The 17,296-nt window shown below is 41.6% G+C and overlaps 1 protein-coding gene across 2 annotated transcripts in view; it reads right to left on the reverse strand.

Annotated features, from left to right (window-relative positions):
* Nucleotides 1–17,296, reverse strand: part of sh3pxd2b (SH3 and PX domains 2B) — a 58,335-nt gene that overhangs the window by 3,301 nt on the left and 37,738 nt on the right. Inside the window, exons 6-12 of one of the 2 annotated variants that reach the window (XM_048165286.1) lie at nucleotides 16,635–16,660; nucleotides 16,359–16,394; nucleotides 13,475–13,609; nucleotides 13,205–13,306; nucleotides 1,339–1,456; nucleotides 1,053–1,249; nucleotides 674–720 (exon numbers count right to left, since the gene is read on the reverse strand). In XM_048165286.1, coding sequence (XP_048021243.1) covers nucleotides 674–720; nucleotides 1,053–1,249; nucleotides 1,339–1,456; nucleotides 13,205–13,306; nucleotides 13,475–13,609; nucleotides 16,359–16,394; nucleotides 16,635–16,660 — 661 coding nt within the window. The remainder of the gene's footprint in view (nucleotides 1–673; nucleotides 721–1,052; nucleotides 1,250–1,338; nucleotides 1,457–13,204; nucleotides 13,307–13,474; nucleotides 13,610–16,358; nucleotides 16,395–16,634; nucleotides 16,661–17,296) is intronic. The other variant, XM_048165287.1, reaches the window with a different exon arrangement.

A 17,296-nucleotide genomic window follows, 5' to 3' on the forward strand; every position in this document is an offset into this window, starting at 1 on the left:
ACATCTTGAGCATCCTGTAGAACCTTTTAGAAATATTTGGCCTAATGGTTAAAGAGTCAGACTGGTAACCCAAAGGTTGTGGGTTAGATTCTCAATACCAGCAAAGCAAGGCACCTGACCCCCATTTGCTCCCTGAGCACCACAGCATAATGGCTGACCACTGCTCAGGGTGTCTTCACTACTCACTACTCCTAATATTGTTTTGGCCTAGTCGTGGCCTAATGGTTAGAGAATCAGTCTGGTAACCCGAAGGTTGTGGGTTTGATTCTCAGTACCAGCAGGAAATGACTTAGGTGCCCTTGAGCAAGGCACCTAACCCCCATTCGCTCCCCGGGCGCCACAGCAAAAAGACTGCCCACTGCTCCGGGTGTATTTACTACTCGCTACTCCTAATATTGTTTTGGGGCAGTCGTGGCCTAATGGTTAGAGAGTCATACTGGTAACCCGAAGGTTGTGGGTTCGATTCTCAATACTGGCAGGAAATGACTAAGGTAACCTTGAGCAAGGCACCTAACCCCCAATCTCTACCCCGGCGCCACAGCAAAAATGGCTGCCTACTGCTCCGGGACATACTATTTCTAATATTTGTGCACTAATTTGGATGGGTTAAATGCAGAGGACAAATTCTGAGTATGGGTTACCTATCTTGGCCTTCACACATCACTTCACTTACTATTGTAAGATCCCGGCGTGGTGGAGGTCTCTGTCGAGCTCCTGCTTCTGCAAAAGAAAAGAGGGCAGAGTTTAGAGAGCCAGAAAAGTCTCTCTCACTTTCGGCTGCTCTTGTTAGGGGTTGCCACAACGGATCATCCGCATATTTATTTGGCATATCAAACTCAGCACTGGGAGTGCACTACAATCTTTTCAAGCAAGTAAATGCAACTAATCAGGCCATTGTATTTTTGAAAGTCTCAACTAGGGATGCATCAATGTTTTTTACTTCAGCTCGGTGCTTGGATCACCCTTTTTGGGGTCTATTTTGCAATAATGACTAGTTCAGTAACCTAAAATACTTGATTTTTTGGATTAGAATCAAACAAACTGTTGCTTACTGCGCTTGCTGTCTGAAAATGGTGAAAACCGGTCACGCTGATTCTCCTTGTTTTCCTTGTTGGCATTCTGCTGTTTGCAAGCCACTTCTAGGTCATTAGTGCTGGCATGAACGGGGGCACCAGCAGCCATCTTCTGACTGAGGATGTCAGCCTTCTTCAGATAGGATGCCGGGGCCCAGCCCTCTTTTCCTTGGTATCTATGGGGTGTGAAAGGCACAATGCTCTGTCCAAGAAAATGCTTAAGTATTTTTGTCCTTTTTCTGAGGCCATTTGCATTTGTTTTTACCTGATCTTCCACCAGCCTTCCAAGTTTTTCTGAATGACCTCTACAGTCATGCCTCTCTCCAAATCAATTTCATCTTGATCCCGTGCAGAGTATGGATAGATTGCAGTGTACTTTTCCTCTGAGGATATGAAAGTGATATTTCAACTTTTTTAGTTAAACATGCTGTTCATGAATAACATTCAACCACTACAGCCAATTTACCACTTAAGTTTCTTTAACTTTGTTTTGCTCGAATTTAATACAAATAACATTAATGTTCCACTAAAGCTTGACAGCCAGAAATTATCCGAATATTAATTATCCAACCTAAATTATCCAACCTATCCCTTTTTCTTAATTTTAAAGTTTATCTTTGTTTTATTAATATATATAATTCTTTATTTGCTTTATTTGCTAAAAAAAATAACTTTGCCACTTTGATATTTTGTTATCTAATGCAATGACATCCATACATTTTTGAAAAGATGCTTTCACTGTTTTGCCAAAATAGTTGAATGGAAAACGTGAAGTGGTAAATTTGATATAGTGGTAACATTTTTACTTTTCACATATTTTACAATAAATGCTTGAAATTGCATTTTTTCTTTTCTTTTTTGAACTTTGTCATGAATAGCAGATGAAGGAGGGTGGGGGAGGATCTGATCAGAGTATTGACAGCATAAGCACATTTGCTGGGAAGAATGAATATTTTCACATGCTACCAACAAAATCACAATCTAAACATAACATGACTCCACCAGGCTTCTTATCTCTATTCATACACTCAGATCTATGCCAGATACAAACTTTAGTTTGAATTCTTGACGGCATCTCACCTGCTCTTTGCTTGTGTGATTAATTTGTTTAAATTGTGATTGTGTTTTATTGTCTGACAGTTTTCATGCATCAACTAACACCATCTAATCCGCAGGAGCATGAGTTATTTCATGTGCTTTGGCAATTATTTTTTGTAAACAAGATATAACTCAAGAAATAAAGTAAAAGGAAAGTATTGTACAAATAATGATAATAATAATAATGTCACCTGTGTTACAATGCCCTGATTCATGCTTTGTTCAGGTCTATGACATTCAGTGCAGTGCATGCATTGGCACATGCACAAGTCATACATGCGGGGGGAGAGGGAGAGACCATCACGACAGAGTGATAAAGTGGTATGCTTTACACCTTGGCCAAAGCCTGTGCTGAACAGATCCCCTAAAGTACGCCGGCGACCAACGTGCCTCGGCAGTGACCAGAATCTCCGGCACACTCCAGCAGAGAGCAAGCAGACACATGTGAAAACCTTCAAGTCTTTATACTGGATGTGTTGGGCTACCAAATATCCAATCTTTGCCATGTAGTGCAGAAATAATTTAAAAACTGCACTTCAATTTGAAGAGCTGAGAATAACTCTATCCTTTCCCATCTCTCTTTCTGAATAACATTTGAGTGACTCCTTTTAAATAACTTCCTAGAATGGTAAAGTGTGTAATTTTTGTATCACTAAACAGAATTGCAGAAATAAGCCGATTATTACTAAGACTGTGATGCTAAAGTGTTGTGGGTGGTTGCCAGGGTGTTAAAATGTTCAGTCTGGTTGCTAGGGTGGTTGCTTACTTGCCCAACCTGAAAACATTCCCACCTCCAAATCTTTATGGCTCAGCAAGATTCACCATACACGACACTTAAGCAAAGGATATGAACCTAAGAACTCCAGACTTTTAAAGAAGACAACTGGTTTGCTAACTTTACATTGTTTGGGAAGGGAAAACGTTGACACTCTGTGGTCTTTTACACTCAAAACCTGCTCAAGAGTCATCAAAAGTCTGATCTCTTAAGCCCAAAGTATACGTGCTTTTTTTTACGTGTACATTAGAGTATGCATACAAACTACTGGTGTCGGCATCAACAATAGAAAGGTTTCAGAGATACCCGCAGATCTAGTTTAAATGCATACAAAGACTCATTTTTATTGGCCATATCTTTTGGAAAGAATTTGCACTGACACTGCACAAGGATAAGACTTTCTAGTGTGCATGTGTTGAGCCTCTGTGTTTGTGCACACTATCAAATGGAGTTTACCTTAAAAAAGGTTGTGTTTGACTATACTCATTCACTAAGCATTCACGTCAAAACTGAAGTATTCTTTGGGGTTTTGAAATGTAATAGCAACTCCCCTCAACAATTCTTACTATTTGAGGTATGGTATACTTCATTTTCAGAGCTGAATATGCAAGCCTTTTAAAGTTTATCTTGTGGACCTTTCTTTTCAAGTGCTCAAATCACTTGCACATGCTGATGTTTGCACAAACACAAAAAATGGGCTGCTAGCGAACGGTGTGCTCAGACATCAGTAGACTGTGCTGATGACAGAAACTACATCACACTGACTGTCTGTGAGCCGGCGTGGAATGCGGATACTTTCAGCTTTATTCAAACAGTGCAAATGAGTATTGCAGCAACGTTTTATACTTAAGGCTACTGGTTTCTTGAGGTCACTTGTTTGAGCCAGAAGCTCAGACTTTCAAACAGAGCAATGTTGTGAAAGTGCCACAAAAATCGTGATTGACAAACTATGAAAGACTTATTTATATTTGTCATTCTTAAGGGGATAGTTCACCCAAAAATGAAAATTCTGTCATCATTTACTCACCATCATGTCTTTCCACACCTGTAAGACTTTCGTTCATCTTCTGAGCACAAATGAAGATCTTTTTGATGAAATCTGAGAGCTTTCTGTCCTTCCATTGACAACTACGCAACTACCACTTTGACGCTTAAAAAGTTAATAAAGAGATCGTAAAACTAATCCATATGAGTTGAGCGGTTTAGTCCAAATTTTCTGAAGAGACACAATCGCTTTATATGATGAACAGACTGAATTTAGGCTGTTATTCACATATAAACACTCATCATCAACTCACACATCAGTTGTGGTAAACGGAAGCTCAAGCATGTTTGCTTTATGTGCAAGAACCAATGGTTTTCTCGTATGTTACACAGTGTTACGCATCACGTTTGAGCTTCACAAGAACCAATGAGGTTCATTCTCGTGTTACGCAGCACGTTTGAGCTTCACAAGAACCAATGAGGTTCATTCTCGTGTTATGCATCACATTTGAGCTTCTGCAAGAACCAATGAGGTTCATTCTCGTGTTACGCGGCACTTTGAGCTTCTCAAGAACCAGTGAGGTTCATTCTCGTGTGTTTCGCAGCACGTTTGAGCTTCTCAAGAACCAATGAGGTTCATTCTCGTGTTACGCAGCACGTTTGAGCTTCAGCAAGAACCAATGAGGTTCATTCTCGTGTTACGCAGCACGTTTGAGCTTCAGCAAGAACCAATGAGGTTCATTCTCGTGTTACGGAGCACGTTTGAGCTTCCGCAAGAACCAATGAGGTTCATTCTCATGTTATGCATCACATTTGAGCTTCTGCAAGAACCAATGAGGTTCATTCTCGTGTTACGCGGCACTTTGAGCTTCTCAAGAACCAGTGAGGTTCATTCTCGTGTTACGCAGCACGTTTGAGCTTCAGCAAGAACCAATGAGGTTCATTCTCGTGTGTTTCGCAGCACGTTTGAGCTTCTCAAGAACCAGTGAGGTTCATTTTCGTGTGTTATGCAGCACGTTTGAGCTTCAGCAAGAAACAATGAGGTTCATTCTCGTGTTACGCAGCACGTTTGAGCTTCTGCAAGAAACAATGAGGTTCATTCTCGTGTTACGCAGCACGTTTGAGCTTCAAAAAGAACCAATGAGGTTCATTCTCGTGTGTTTCGCAGCATGTTTGAGCTTCTCAAGAACCAGTGAGGTTCATTCTCGTGTTACGCAGCACGTTTGAGCTTCAGCAAGAACCAGTGAGGTTCATTCTCGTGTGTTTCGCAGCACATTTGACCTTCAGCAAGAAACAATGAGGTTCGTTCTCGTGTTACGCGGCACTTTGAGCTTCTCAAGAACCAATGAGGTTCATTCTCGTGTTACGCGGCACTTTGAGCTTCTCAAGAACCAATGAGGTTCATTCTCGTGTTACGCGGCACTTTGAGCTTCTCAAGAACCAGTGAGGTTCATTCTCGTGTTACGCAGCACGTTTGAGCTTCGGCAAGAACCAATGAGGTTCATTCTCGTGTGTTTCGCAGCACATTTGACCTTCAGCAAGAAACAATGAGGTTCGTTCTCGTGTTACGCAGCACGTTTGAGCTTCAGCAAGAACCAATGAGGTTCATTCTCGTGTTACGGAGCACGTTTGAGCTTCCGCAAGAACCAATGAGGTTCATTCTCATGTTATGCATCACATTTGAGCTTCTGCAAGAACCAATGAGGTTCATTCTCGTGTTACGCGGCACTTTGAGCTTCTCAAGAACCAGTGAGGTTCATTCTCGTGTTACACAGCACGTTTGAGCTTCAGCAAGAACCAATTAGGTTCATTCTCGTGTGTTTCGCAGCACGTTTGAGCTTCTCAAGAACCAGTGAGGTTCATTCTCGTGTGTTATGCAGCACGTTTGAGCTTCAGCAAGAAACAATGAGGTTCATTCTCGTGTTACGCAGCATGTTTGAGCTTCTGCAAGAAACAATGAGGTTCATTCTCGTGTTACGCAGCACGTTTGAGCTTCAAAAAGAACCAATGAGGTTCATTCTCGTGTGTTTCGCAGCACGTTTGAGCTTCTCAAGAACCAGTGAGGTTCATTCTCGTGTTACGCAGCACGTTTGAGCTTCAGCAAGAACCAGTGAGGTTCATTCTTGTGTTACGCAGCACGTTTGAGCTTCGGCAAGAACCAATGAGGTTCATTCTCGTGTGTTTCGCAGCACATTTGACCTTCAGCAAGAAACAATGAGGTTCGTTCTCGTGTTACGCGGCACTTTGAGCTTCTCAAGAACCAGTGAGGTTCATTCTCGTGTTTCGCAGCACGTTTGAGCTTCCGCAAGAACCAATGAGGTTCATTCTCATGTTTCGCAGCACGTTTGAGCTTCCGCAAGAACCAATGAGGTTTATTCTCGTGTTACGCAGCACGTTTGAGCTTCCGCAAGAACCAATGAGGTTCATTCTCGTGTGTTTCGCAGCACGTTTGAGCTTCTCAAGAACCAATGAGGTTCATTCTCGTGTTACGCAGCACGTTTGAGCTTCCGCAAGAACCAATGAGGTTCATTCTCATGTTATGCATCACATTTGAGCTTCTGCAAGAACCAATGAGGTTCATTCTCGTGTTACGCGGCACTTTGAGCTTCTCAAGAACCAGTGAGGTTCATTCTCGTGTTACGCAGCACGTTTGAGCTTCAGCAAGAACCAATGAGGTTCATTCTCGTGTTACGCAGCACGTTTGAGCTTCCGCAAGAACCAATGAGGTTCATTCTCATGTTACGCGGCACTTTGAGCTTCTGCAAGAACCAATGAGGTTCATTCTCGTGTTACGCGGCACTTTGAGCTTCTCAAGAACCAATGAGGTTCATTCTCGTGTTACGCGGCACTTTGAGCTTCTCAAGAACCAGTGAGGTTCATTCTCGTGTTACGCAGCACATTTGAGCTTCCGCAAGAACCAATGAGGTTCATTCTCATGTTATGCATCACATTTGAGCTTCTGCAAGAACCAATGAGGTTCATTCTCGTGTTACGCAGCATGTTTGAGCTTCCGCAAGAACCAATGAGGTTCATTCTCATGTTATGCATCACATTTGAGCTTCTGCAAGAACCAATGAGGTTCATTCTCGTGTTACGCGGCACTTTGAGCTTCTCAAGAACCAGTGAGGTTCATTCTCGTGTTACGCAGCACGTTTGAGCTTCAGCAAGAACCAATGAGGTTCATTCTCGTGTGTTTCGCAGCACGTTTGAGCTTCAGCAAGAACCAGTGAGGTTCATTCTCGTGTTACGCAGCACGTTTGAGCTTCAGCAAGAAACAATGAGGTTCATTCTCGTGTTACGCAGCACGTTTGAGCTTCAAAAAGAACCAATGAGGTTCATTCTCGTGTTACGCAGCACGTTTGAGCTTCAGCAAGAAACAATGAGGTTCGTTCTCATGTTACGCAGCACGTTTGAGCTTCAGCAAGAAACAATGAGGTTCATTCTCGTGTTTCGCAGCACGTTTGAGCTTCTCAAGAACCAGTGAGGTTCATTCTCGTGTTACGCAGCACGTTTGAGCTTCAAAAAGAACCAGTGAGGTTCATTCTCGTGTGTTATGCAGCACGTTTGAGCTTCAGCAAGAAACAATGAGGTTCATTCTCGTGTTACGCAGCACGTTTGAGCTTCAGCAAGAACCAGTGAGGTTCATTCTCGTGTTACGCAGCACGTTTGAGCTTCTGCAAGAACCAATGAGGTTCATTCTCGTGTGTTTCGCAGCACATTTGACCTTCAGCAAGAAACAATGAGGTTCATTCTTGTGTGTTACGCGGCACTTTGAGCTTCTGCAAGAACCAATGAGGTTCATTCTCGTGTTACGCGGCACTTTGAGCTTCTGCAAGAACCAATGAGGTTCATTCTCGTGTTACGCAGCACGTTTGAGCTTCCGCAAGAACCAATGAGGTTCATTCCCATGTCATGCATCACATTTGAGCTTCTGCAAGAACCAATGAGGTTCATTCTCGTGTTACGCGGCACTTTGAGCTTCTCAAGAACCAATGAGGTTCATTCTCGTGTTACGCGGCACTTTGAGCTTCTCAAGAACCAGTGAGGTTTATTCTCGTGTTACGCAGCACATTTGAGCTTCCGCAAGAACCAATGAGGTTCATTCTCATGTTATGCATCACATTTGAGCTTCTGCAAGAACTAATGAGGTTCATTCTCGTGTTACGCAGCACGTTTGAGCTTCCGCAAGAACCAATGAGGTTCATTCTCATGTTATGCATCACATTTGAGCTTCTGCAAGAACCAATGAGGTTCATTCTCGTGTTACGCGGCACTTTGAGCTTCTCAAGAACCAGTGAGGTTCATTCTCGTGTTACGCAGCACGTTTGAGCTTCAGCAAGAACCAATGAGGTTCATTCTCGTGTGTTTCGCAGCACGTTTGAGCTTCTCAAGAACCAGTGAGGTTCATTTTCGTGTGTTATGCAGCACGTTTGAGCTTCAGCAAGAAACAATGAGGTTCATTCTCGTGTTACGCAGCACGTTTGAGCTTCTGCAAGAAACAATGAGGTTCATTCTCGTGTTACGCAGCACGTTTGAGCTTCAAAAAGAACCAATGAGGTTCATTCTCGTGTGTTTCGCAGCATGTTTGAGCTTCTCAAGAACCAGTGAGGTTCATTCTCGTGTTACGCAGCACGTTTGAGCTTCAGCAAGAACCAGTGAGGTTCATTCTCGTGTGTTTCGCAGCACATTTGACCTTCAGCAAGAAACAATGAGGTTCGTTCTCGTGTTACGCGGCACTTTGAGCTTCTCAAGAACCAATGAGGTTCATTCTCGTGTTACGCGGCACTTTGAGCTTCTCAAGAACCAATGAGGTTCATTCTCGTGTTACGCGGCACTTTGAGCTTCTCAAGAACCAGTGAGGTTCATTCTCGTGTTACGCAGCACGTTTGAGCTTCGGCAAGAACCAATGAGGTTCATTCTCGTGTGTTTCGCAGCACATTTGACCTTCAGCAAGAAACAATGAGGTTCGTTCTCGTGTTACGCAGCACGTTTGAGCTTCAGCAAGAACCAATGAGGTTCATTCTCGTGTTACGGAGCACGTTTGAGCTTCCGCAAGAACCAATGAGGTTCATTCTCATGTTATGCATCACATTTGAGCTTCTGCAAGAACCAATGAGGTTCATTCTCGTGTTACGCGGCACTTTGAGCTTCTCAAGAACCAGTGAGTTTCATTCTCGTGTTACACAGCACGTTTGAGCTTCAGCAAGAACCAATTAGGTTCATTCTCGTGTGTTTCGCAGCACGTTTGAGCTTCTCAAGAACCAGTGAGGTTCATTCTCGTGTGTTATGCAGCACGTTTGAGCTTCAGCAAGAAACAATGAGGTTCATTCTCGTGTTACGCAGCATGTTTGAGCTTCTGCAAGAAACAATGAGGTTCATTCTCGTGTTACGCAGCACGTTTGAGCTTCAAAAAGAACCAATGAGGTTCATTCTCGTGTGTTTCGCAGCACGTTTGAGCTTCTCAAGAACCAGTGAGGTTCATTCTCGTGTTACGCAGCACGTTTGAGCTTCAGCAAGAACCAGTGAGGTTCATTCTTGTGTTACGCAGCACGTTTGAGCTTCGGCAAGAACCAATGAGGTTCATTCTCGTGTGTTTCGCAGCACATTTGACCTTCAGCAAGAAACAATGAGGTTCGTTCTCGTGTTACGCGGCACTTTGAGCTTCTCAAGAACCAGTGAGGTTCATTCTCGTGTTTCGCAGCACGTTTGAGCTTCCGCAAGAACCAATGAGGTTCATTCTCATGTTTCGCAGCACGTTTGAGCTTCCGCAAGAACCAATGAGGTTTATTCTCGTGTTACGCAGCACGTTTGAGCTTCCGCAAGAACCAATGAGGTTCATTCTCGTGTGTTTCGCAGCACGTTTGAGCTTCTCAAGAACCAATGAGGTTCATTCTCGTGTTACGCAGCACGTTTGAGCTTCCGCAAGAACCAATGAGGTTCATTCTCATGTTATGCATCACATTTGAGCTTCTGCAAGAACCAATGAGGTTCATTCTCGTGTTACGCGGCACTTTGAGCTTCTCAAGAACCAGTGAGGTTCATTCTCGTGTTACGCAGCACGTTTGAGCTTCAGCAAGAACCAATGAGGTTCATTCTCGTGTTACGCAGCACGTTTGAGCTTCCGCAAGAACCAATGAGGTTCATTCTCATGTTACGCGGCACTTTGAGCTTCTGCAAGAACCAATGAGGTTCATTCTCGTGTTACGCGGCACTTTGAGCTTCTCAAGAACCAATGAGGTTCATTCTCGTGTTACGCGGCACTTTGAGCTTCTCAAGAACCAATGAGGTTCATTCTCGTGTTACGCGGCACTTTGAGCTTCTCAAGAACCAGTGAGGTTCATTCTCGTGTTACGCAGCACATTTGAGCTTCCGCAAGAACCAATGAGGTTCATTCTCATGTTATGCATCACATTTGAGCTTCCGCAAGAACCAATGAGGTTCATTCTCATGTTATGCATCACATTTGAGCTTCTTCAAGAACCAATGAGGTTCATTCTCGTGTTACGCGGCACTTTGAGCTTCTCAAGAACCAGTGAGGTTCATTCTCGTGTTACGCAGCACGTTTGAGCTTCAGCAAGAACCAATGAGGTTCATTCTCGTGTGTTTCGCAGCACGTTTGAGCTTCAGCAAGAACCAGTGAGGTTCATTCTCGTGTTACGCAGCACGTTTGAGCTTCAGCAAGAAACAATGAGGTTCATTCTCGTGTTACGCAGCACGTTTGAGCTTCAAAAAGAACCAATGAGGTTCATTCTCGTGTTACGCAGCACGTTTGAGCTTCAGCAAGAAACAATGAGGTTCGTTCTCATGTTACGCAGCACGTTTGAGCTTCAGCAAGAAACAATGAGGTTCATTCTCGTGTTTCGCAGCACGTTTGAGCTTCTCAAGAACCAGTGAGGTTCATTCTCGTGTTACGCAGCACGTTTGAGCTTCAAAAAGAACCAGTGAGGTTCATTCTCGTGTGTTATGCAGCACGTTTGAGCTTCAGCAAGAAACAATGAGGTTCATTCTCGTGTTACGCAGCACGTTTGAGCTTCAGCAAGAACCAGTGAGGTTCATTCTCGTGTTACGCAGCACGTTTGAGCTTCTGCAAGAACCAATGAGGTTCATTCTCGTGTGTTTCGCAGCACATTTGACCTTCAGCAAGAAACAATGAGGTTCATTCTTGTGTGTTACGCGGCACTTTGAGCTTCTGCAAGAACCAATGAGGTTCATTCTCGTGTTACGCGGCACTTTGAGCTTCTGCAAGAACCAATGAGGTTCATTCCCATGTCATGCATCACATTTGAGCTTCTGCAAGAACCAATGAGGTTCATTCTCGTGTTACGCGGCACTTTGAGCTTCTCAAGAACCAATGAGGTTCATTCTCGTGTTACGCGGCACTTTGAGCTTCTCAAGAACCAGTGAGGTTCATTCTCGTGTTACGCAGCACATTTGAGCTTCCGCAAGAACCAATGAGGTTCATTCTCATGTTATGCATCACATTTGAGCTTCTGCAAGAACTAATGAGGTTCATTCTCGTGTTACGCAGCATGTTTGAGCTTCCGCAAGAACCAATGAGGTTCATTCTCATGTTATGCATTACATTTGAGCTTCTGCAAGAACCAATGAGGTTCATTCTCGTGTTACGCGGCACTTTGAGCTTCTCAAGAACCAGTGAGGTTCATTCTCGTGTTACGCAGCACGTTTGAGCTTCAGTAAGAACCAATGAGGTTCATTCTCGTGTGTTTCGCAGCACGTTTGAGCTTCAGCAAGAACCAGTGAGGTTCATTCTCGTGTGTTATGCAGCACGTTTGAGCTTCAGCAAGAAACAATGAGGTTCATTCTCGTGTTACGCAGCACGTTTGAGCTTCAAAAAGAACCAATGAGGTTCATTCTCGTGTGTTATGCAGCACGTTTGAGCTTCAAAAAGAACCAATGAGGTTCATTCTCGTGTGTTATGCAGCACGTTTGAGCTTCAGCAAGAAACAATGAGGTTCGTTCTCGTGTTACGCAGCACGTTTGAGCTTCAGCAAGAAACAATGAGGTTCATTCTCGTGTTACGCAGCACGTTTGAGCTTCTGCAAGAACCAATGAGGTTCATTCTCGTGTGTTTCGCAGCACATTTGACCTTCAGCAAGAAACAATGAGGTTCATTCTCGTGTTACGCGGCACTTTGAGCTTCTGCAAGAACCACTGAGGTTCATTCTCGTGTTACGCAGCACTTTGAGCTTCTGCAAGAACCAATGAGGTTCATTCTCGTGTGTTTCGCAGCACATTTGACCTTCAGCAAGAAACAATGAGGTTCATTCTCGTGTTACGCGGCACTTTGAGCTTCTGCAAGAACCAATGAGGTTCATTCTCGTGTTACGCAGCACTTTGAGCTTCTGCAAGAACCAATGAGGTTCATTCTCGTGTGTTTCGCAGCACATTTGACCTTCAGCAAGAAACAATGAGGTTCATTCTCGTGTTACGCGGCACTTTGAGCTTCTCAAGAACCAGTGAGGCTCATTCTCATGTTACACAGCACGTTTGAGCTTCACAAGAACCAATGAGGTTCATTCTCGTGTTACGCAGCACGTTTGAGCTTCAGCAAGAACCAATGAGGTTCATTCTCGTGTTACGCAGCACGTTTGAGCTTCAGCAAGAACCAGTGAGGTTCATTCTCGTGTTACGCAGCACGTTTGAGCTTCAGCAAGAACCAATGAGGTTCATTCTCGTGTTATGCAGCACGTTTGAGCTTCAGCAAGAACCAATGAGGTTAATTCTCGTGTTACGCAGCACGTTTGAGCTTCAGCAAGAAGTAAAAAGGTTCAGATCTTCATTTGTGTTCTGAAGATGAACAAAAGTCTTACGGGTTTGGAAAGACGTGAGGGTGAGTACATCATGACAAAATTTTCATTTTTGGATGAACTAACCCATTAAGGTGAAATTTTCATGGGCAAAAAAGGTCTTTTGTCTATTGTCAATAGCATAGCAATGTTTGAAGCACAGCTCACAGAAATCACTTTCAAACAAAGCAGCTTTCTGTGGGTCAATGCAGCAAATAAACAAAATGTAAAACTTACATGGGGAAATCTTTCACCCTCAAGTGAAACTCGAGACTGTGTGTTTCTATTGAAATGACCACACTTTTACTCTTATAGCCTCTGCATTAAACATTTCAAAAAAATTACACACTTCACCTTTATGAGATCCCAAATCTGAGTAAACAAAAGGTAGCACTTTTTTTTTATTGTTGTTGACATTTTATTCAGGTGAGATTGATGTGGAACATTTGATGACAAACAGGACTCACCTTCTTCTGCTGGAAATGAGAAATCATCAGGGTCATCCTGAGCTTCCAGACATGTGGCTGGTACCCAACCTTGAGCATCCTCGGAGCTAACAAACCACCAGCCTGGGAAAGGAAATATTAAATACTTTTTCAGGAAAGACTACACTCAAACCCACAGAAGAAAGAAAATCATACAGGTTTGGAGCATCATGAAGGCTGAGCTTCATTTAACAGCACAGGTTTTTCTTAATACAGTCTGAATGAATTAATGGCGATTGACAAGGATCCTACCGGACTCATTTTTCTCAATGACCTCCACCACTTGCCCCACATACAGGCTGATTTCAGAGCTCTCCTGTTTCTCATAGTCGGTGACGGCCACGTATTGGTCCAGCAGCAGCGGGTCAGCTGAGGACGAGTCTCCTCCTGGAGGGACAGAGTGGACAGGTATCGACAACTCTCCTAGCGTTCCACCACCACGACAAGAGAAGAAGGAAGCAAACGTGATTGGAAAAGATCAAAGCAGGAAAGCCAGAGTTTTTAGTGCTGGGAGTTTTGCAAGGAAACAAACCCACACCAAATCAGCAACACTGCTGCAGCAAATACGGACCAGAGTTGAATAATTATCAAATGGATCATTTTGAAGGCTTTCTAGATGAAGAAAAAAAGCACATTTACCTGAGCCTAGAACAATATTATCCATTGTATAACTAACACTATTGCAGCGCATGATATTAGTTTGGTGATTTATACCAAATCATTGAAGCACAGACTGATTGTGTTCCAGCTGAACTGATTTGCCCATTTCTGTGAATGATTTCATGAGAGACATTCAAAACCATGTCTGTCCATCTTAACTATTTCAGTGATCTCAGTTTTGGTTGAAACTAAAAATGGTATGGTCAGTAAGAAAGAAGTATCTTGTGTTCACCAGGGTTATAACTTTTTGACCATTTTTCAAATAAAAGATTTCCTGTATCATAAATCGATGGACTTTTGCTTAAAAACAATGGGAAAAAGGTCACCTCAGATAAAACAATAGGAATAACCATATAACAAATGTTTCTACTTTAAGTAAGTAGCTCTTCCTAAAACTTAATAGAACTGTTTAGAACTTTCTAGGACTGTTTAGAACTTTCTGGAATTTTCTAGAACTGTTTTTCTATAACAATCAAAATCTTGGTATACATATATATATAGAAGAGAGAGATAGAGAGAGAGGGAGATTTATGAGCAAACAACTCAACTTGATATTTCTTGATATTTGTGTCGGTAGCAATATATAACGTTGCACAAGATACTACCTTACAGAAGAACAAGGCTATCTGGACCAATAATCTAGTGAGATTTCATCAATAGAAGAAGAGGAAGTGTGTCTTTAGAAGAATCTTCACTTGAATAAAACTGCAGAATGCCATTCCGAATGCAAATTATTGGACGGTACCATTTTCTTGGAGCAGAAATCAAAAGGAAGAAAGGAGTGAATAATGGAAATTTCCAAAGAGGTCACAAAATTATGTATGAATAAATTTAATTTTCAAATTCTCAACAGTCCTAGAAAGTTCCCGAAAGTTCTAAACAGTTCTAGGATGTGCTACTGACTTATAAGCAGTAATGTTTGTTATATGGTTATTCCAATTTTTTATATCTGGGGGGAACGTTTTTTAAAACTTATGGCATTTTTCATTGATTTTAAGCAAAAATACATCGATTTATGATACAGGAAAATTTTTATTTGAAAAATAATCAAAAAGTTATAACCCTAGAGTTCACCAAAGCTGCATTTATTTGATGAAAAATACAGTAAAATCAGCAATATTGTGAAATATTATTACAATTTATAATAAATGTACTATTTTAATAAATCTTAAAATGTAATTTATTCCTGAATGTATATATATGTATGTACATTTGTGTATATGCTAAAACTGCTTGACTACTTAAATTATATGAATATGTTTGCAACAAGACAATAGTTTATTCAAAAACGAAAACTGTTTTGATTTTCTCTCTCTCTCTCTCGTGTCATTCCAAAGCCATGAGACTTTATTTCTTCTGTGAACAAAAAGGAGATGTTTAGCAGGATATTCTTGCTGATGCTTTCCATACAATGAAAGCAAAACAGGGCTGTCAAGCTCAAAAAGGGACGACAATAATCGCCACTCATGTTCTATATTCCAAGTCTTCAGAATTCATAAAACGGCTTTGTGATATAGACCGCCATTTAAGCTGTTATTTCCTGATAACCTTCCTCTGCAGCTCTGAAATCTCATTTGAGGATTTTCAAACTTGGTGTATGCCACGTCTGACGTCAGTGATACCAAATGTGAATGAACTCGGTGAATTATGTTTAAAATTCCTCACACAAAGCTGTGATATATATACTTGTCGTATGGACAACTTTTGATGTTTTTTGGAGACTATGCAGCTACTAGCTCCTGTATGATTTCAATGCATAGAAATATATGCATGACCACTCTTCAAAATCTCTCCTTTATTGAAGAAAGAAAGCAACACACATAGCTTTGGAAGTAACAAAATAAATGAGAGTAAATGATGACCAAATATCCCTACTATATATGATATTCCTCTTCTGATTTTGAAATCATTCACAGAAAAAAGTGTTATTTCTATTGAATTCAACAAAAAAGCCGCAATGAAATAATTAAGACCTGATGAACTTTTTAATCACAAGGTTAAAGAGAGCACAACTGATTTATAAGAACCATCTCTCATGCACTAAAATATAAAATACTAAAGTTATGTTATCAATTATCCCGCATTTAATTTTAAGAATACTGCAGTACAAATCTATTATTCTAGCTCAAAACTTGTGTTTTTGAATGTATTTCTATCTATTTGGTGTTGGCGCTGCTTTCTTTTACCTTGTGAAAAAAACCAACAACGTGTTAGCTGTGTTACTGCTAAAACCACCACTACTGTAGTGAACACTAGAACTATTACCAGTACCATTTCACACTAGTTGTAAAACTATCCTGAACAAGGGATCTGCTAAATGGTCCTCCAGTAAACCGCCACCACACTGCCATGCACATCACACAGGAACTGAGCACAAAGCTTTACCCTTGCCCACCTAAGGAACACCCTTCTGCGGGAGGGCCGCACTTCGAGGGTCAAACACAAAGAGCATGGCTAAGCAAGTGTCTGTTACTACCTCTCTTTAGGAAAGAAGCCGCTCGATCCACAATGCCTGATGAGGGAACATGAATGAGAGCAGGAATGAGGGGGAAGGTGGAAATGTTCAGGTAAAAAAGGAATGAAAGCATCCACAGTTAAGGGTGCAAGCTGCACATACTGTATACTTATACTTGAGGGATTTATGAAGTGTGTGGTCACCAGAGGGCACACTAACCTCAGTCAAACTCCAAAAATACAACTTACTCATGGCACTTTCTCAGAAGAAAAAAAAAAAAAAAAAAAAATTCCTTACCTGATTTCTTTTTTCCACTGGGTTCCCTGTAAATAAAGACATTCAAGTTAAGTATTCATATTCTTAGTAATTTTAAATATATTTTTCTTACTGCAAATTAGAATCAATGTATCATTGATAATCTGTTTTTGTTAAAGTTTTGAATTAGACTTTATTTTTATATTTTCTGTTTTCATTTTGACATTTTACTAATTTTACAGTGTGTCGGTGTCTGTCCGCTGAATGTGACCCTCTGATTCTCCTCCGTGGTCATATGGGAAAGTGAATATTTACAAAGACAACAACATTTGTGAAAACACCAAATGATCATGCAAAATAGCTTCTCTTCCCTGCAAATGTTACCATGAAGAATGTGAATATTTAACCAAGTCAAAAACAATAAAGGTAAGCAGGTATCCATATTCGCAAAACACTATTAAAAGGCGACAACTTTTAAAGTAAAAAAAAAAAACAAAAACAAAAAAAACGGTAAAAGTTATGTAAACTATTAAAGCTCCTTGTGGTTTCTCGGTTTGATCAATTTGAGCAACTATAAAAGATGCAAAACAGGAATTTTGAGTTTGTGATAGCGATTCCTATATAGAAAAATCACTTCCTGCCCTCCAGCTGTATTTCGCGCCACAGCAATGACGTCATGTGTGAACAACTTATAAAAAGTAAAA

This window comes from Megalobrama amblycephala, linkage group LG18 (genome assembly GCF_018812025.1).
Source record: "Megalobrama amblycephala isolate DHTTF-2021 linkage group LG18, ASM1881202v1, whole genome shotgun sequence".
Classification (NCBI taxonomy): domain Eukaryota; kingdom Metazoa; phylum Chordata; class Actinopteri; order Cypriniformes; family Xenocyprididae; genus Megalobrama; species Megalobrama amblycephala.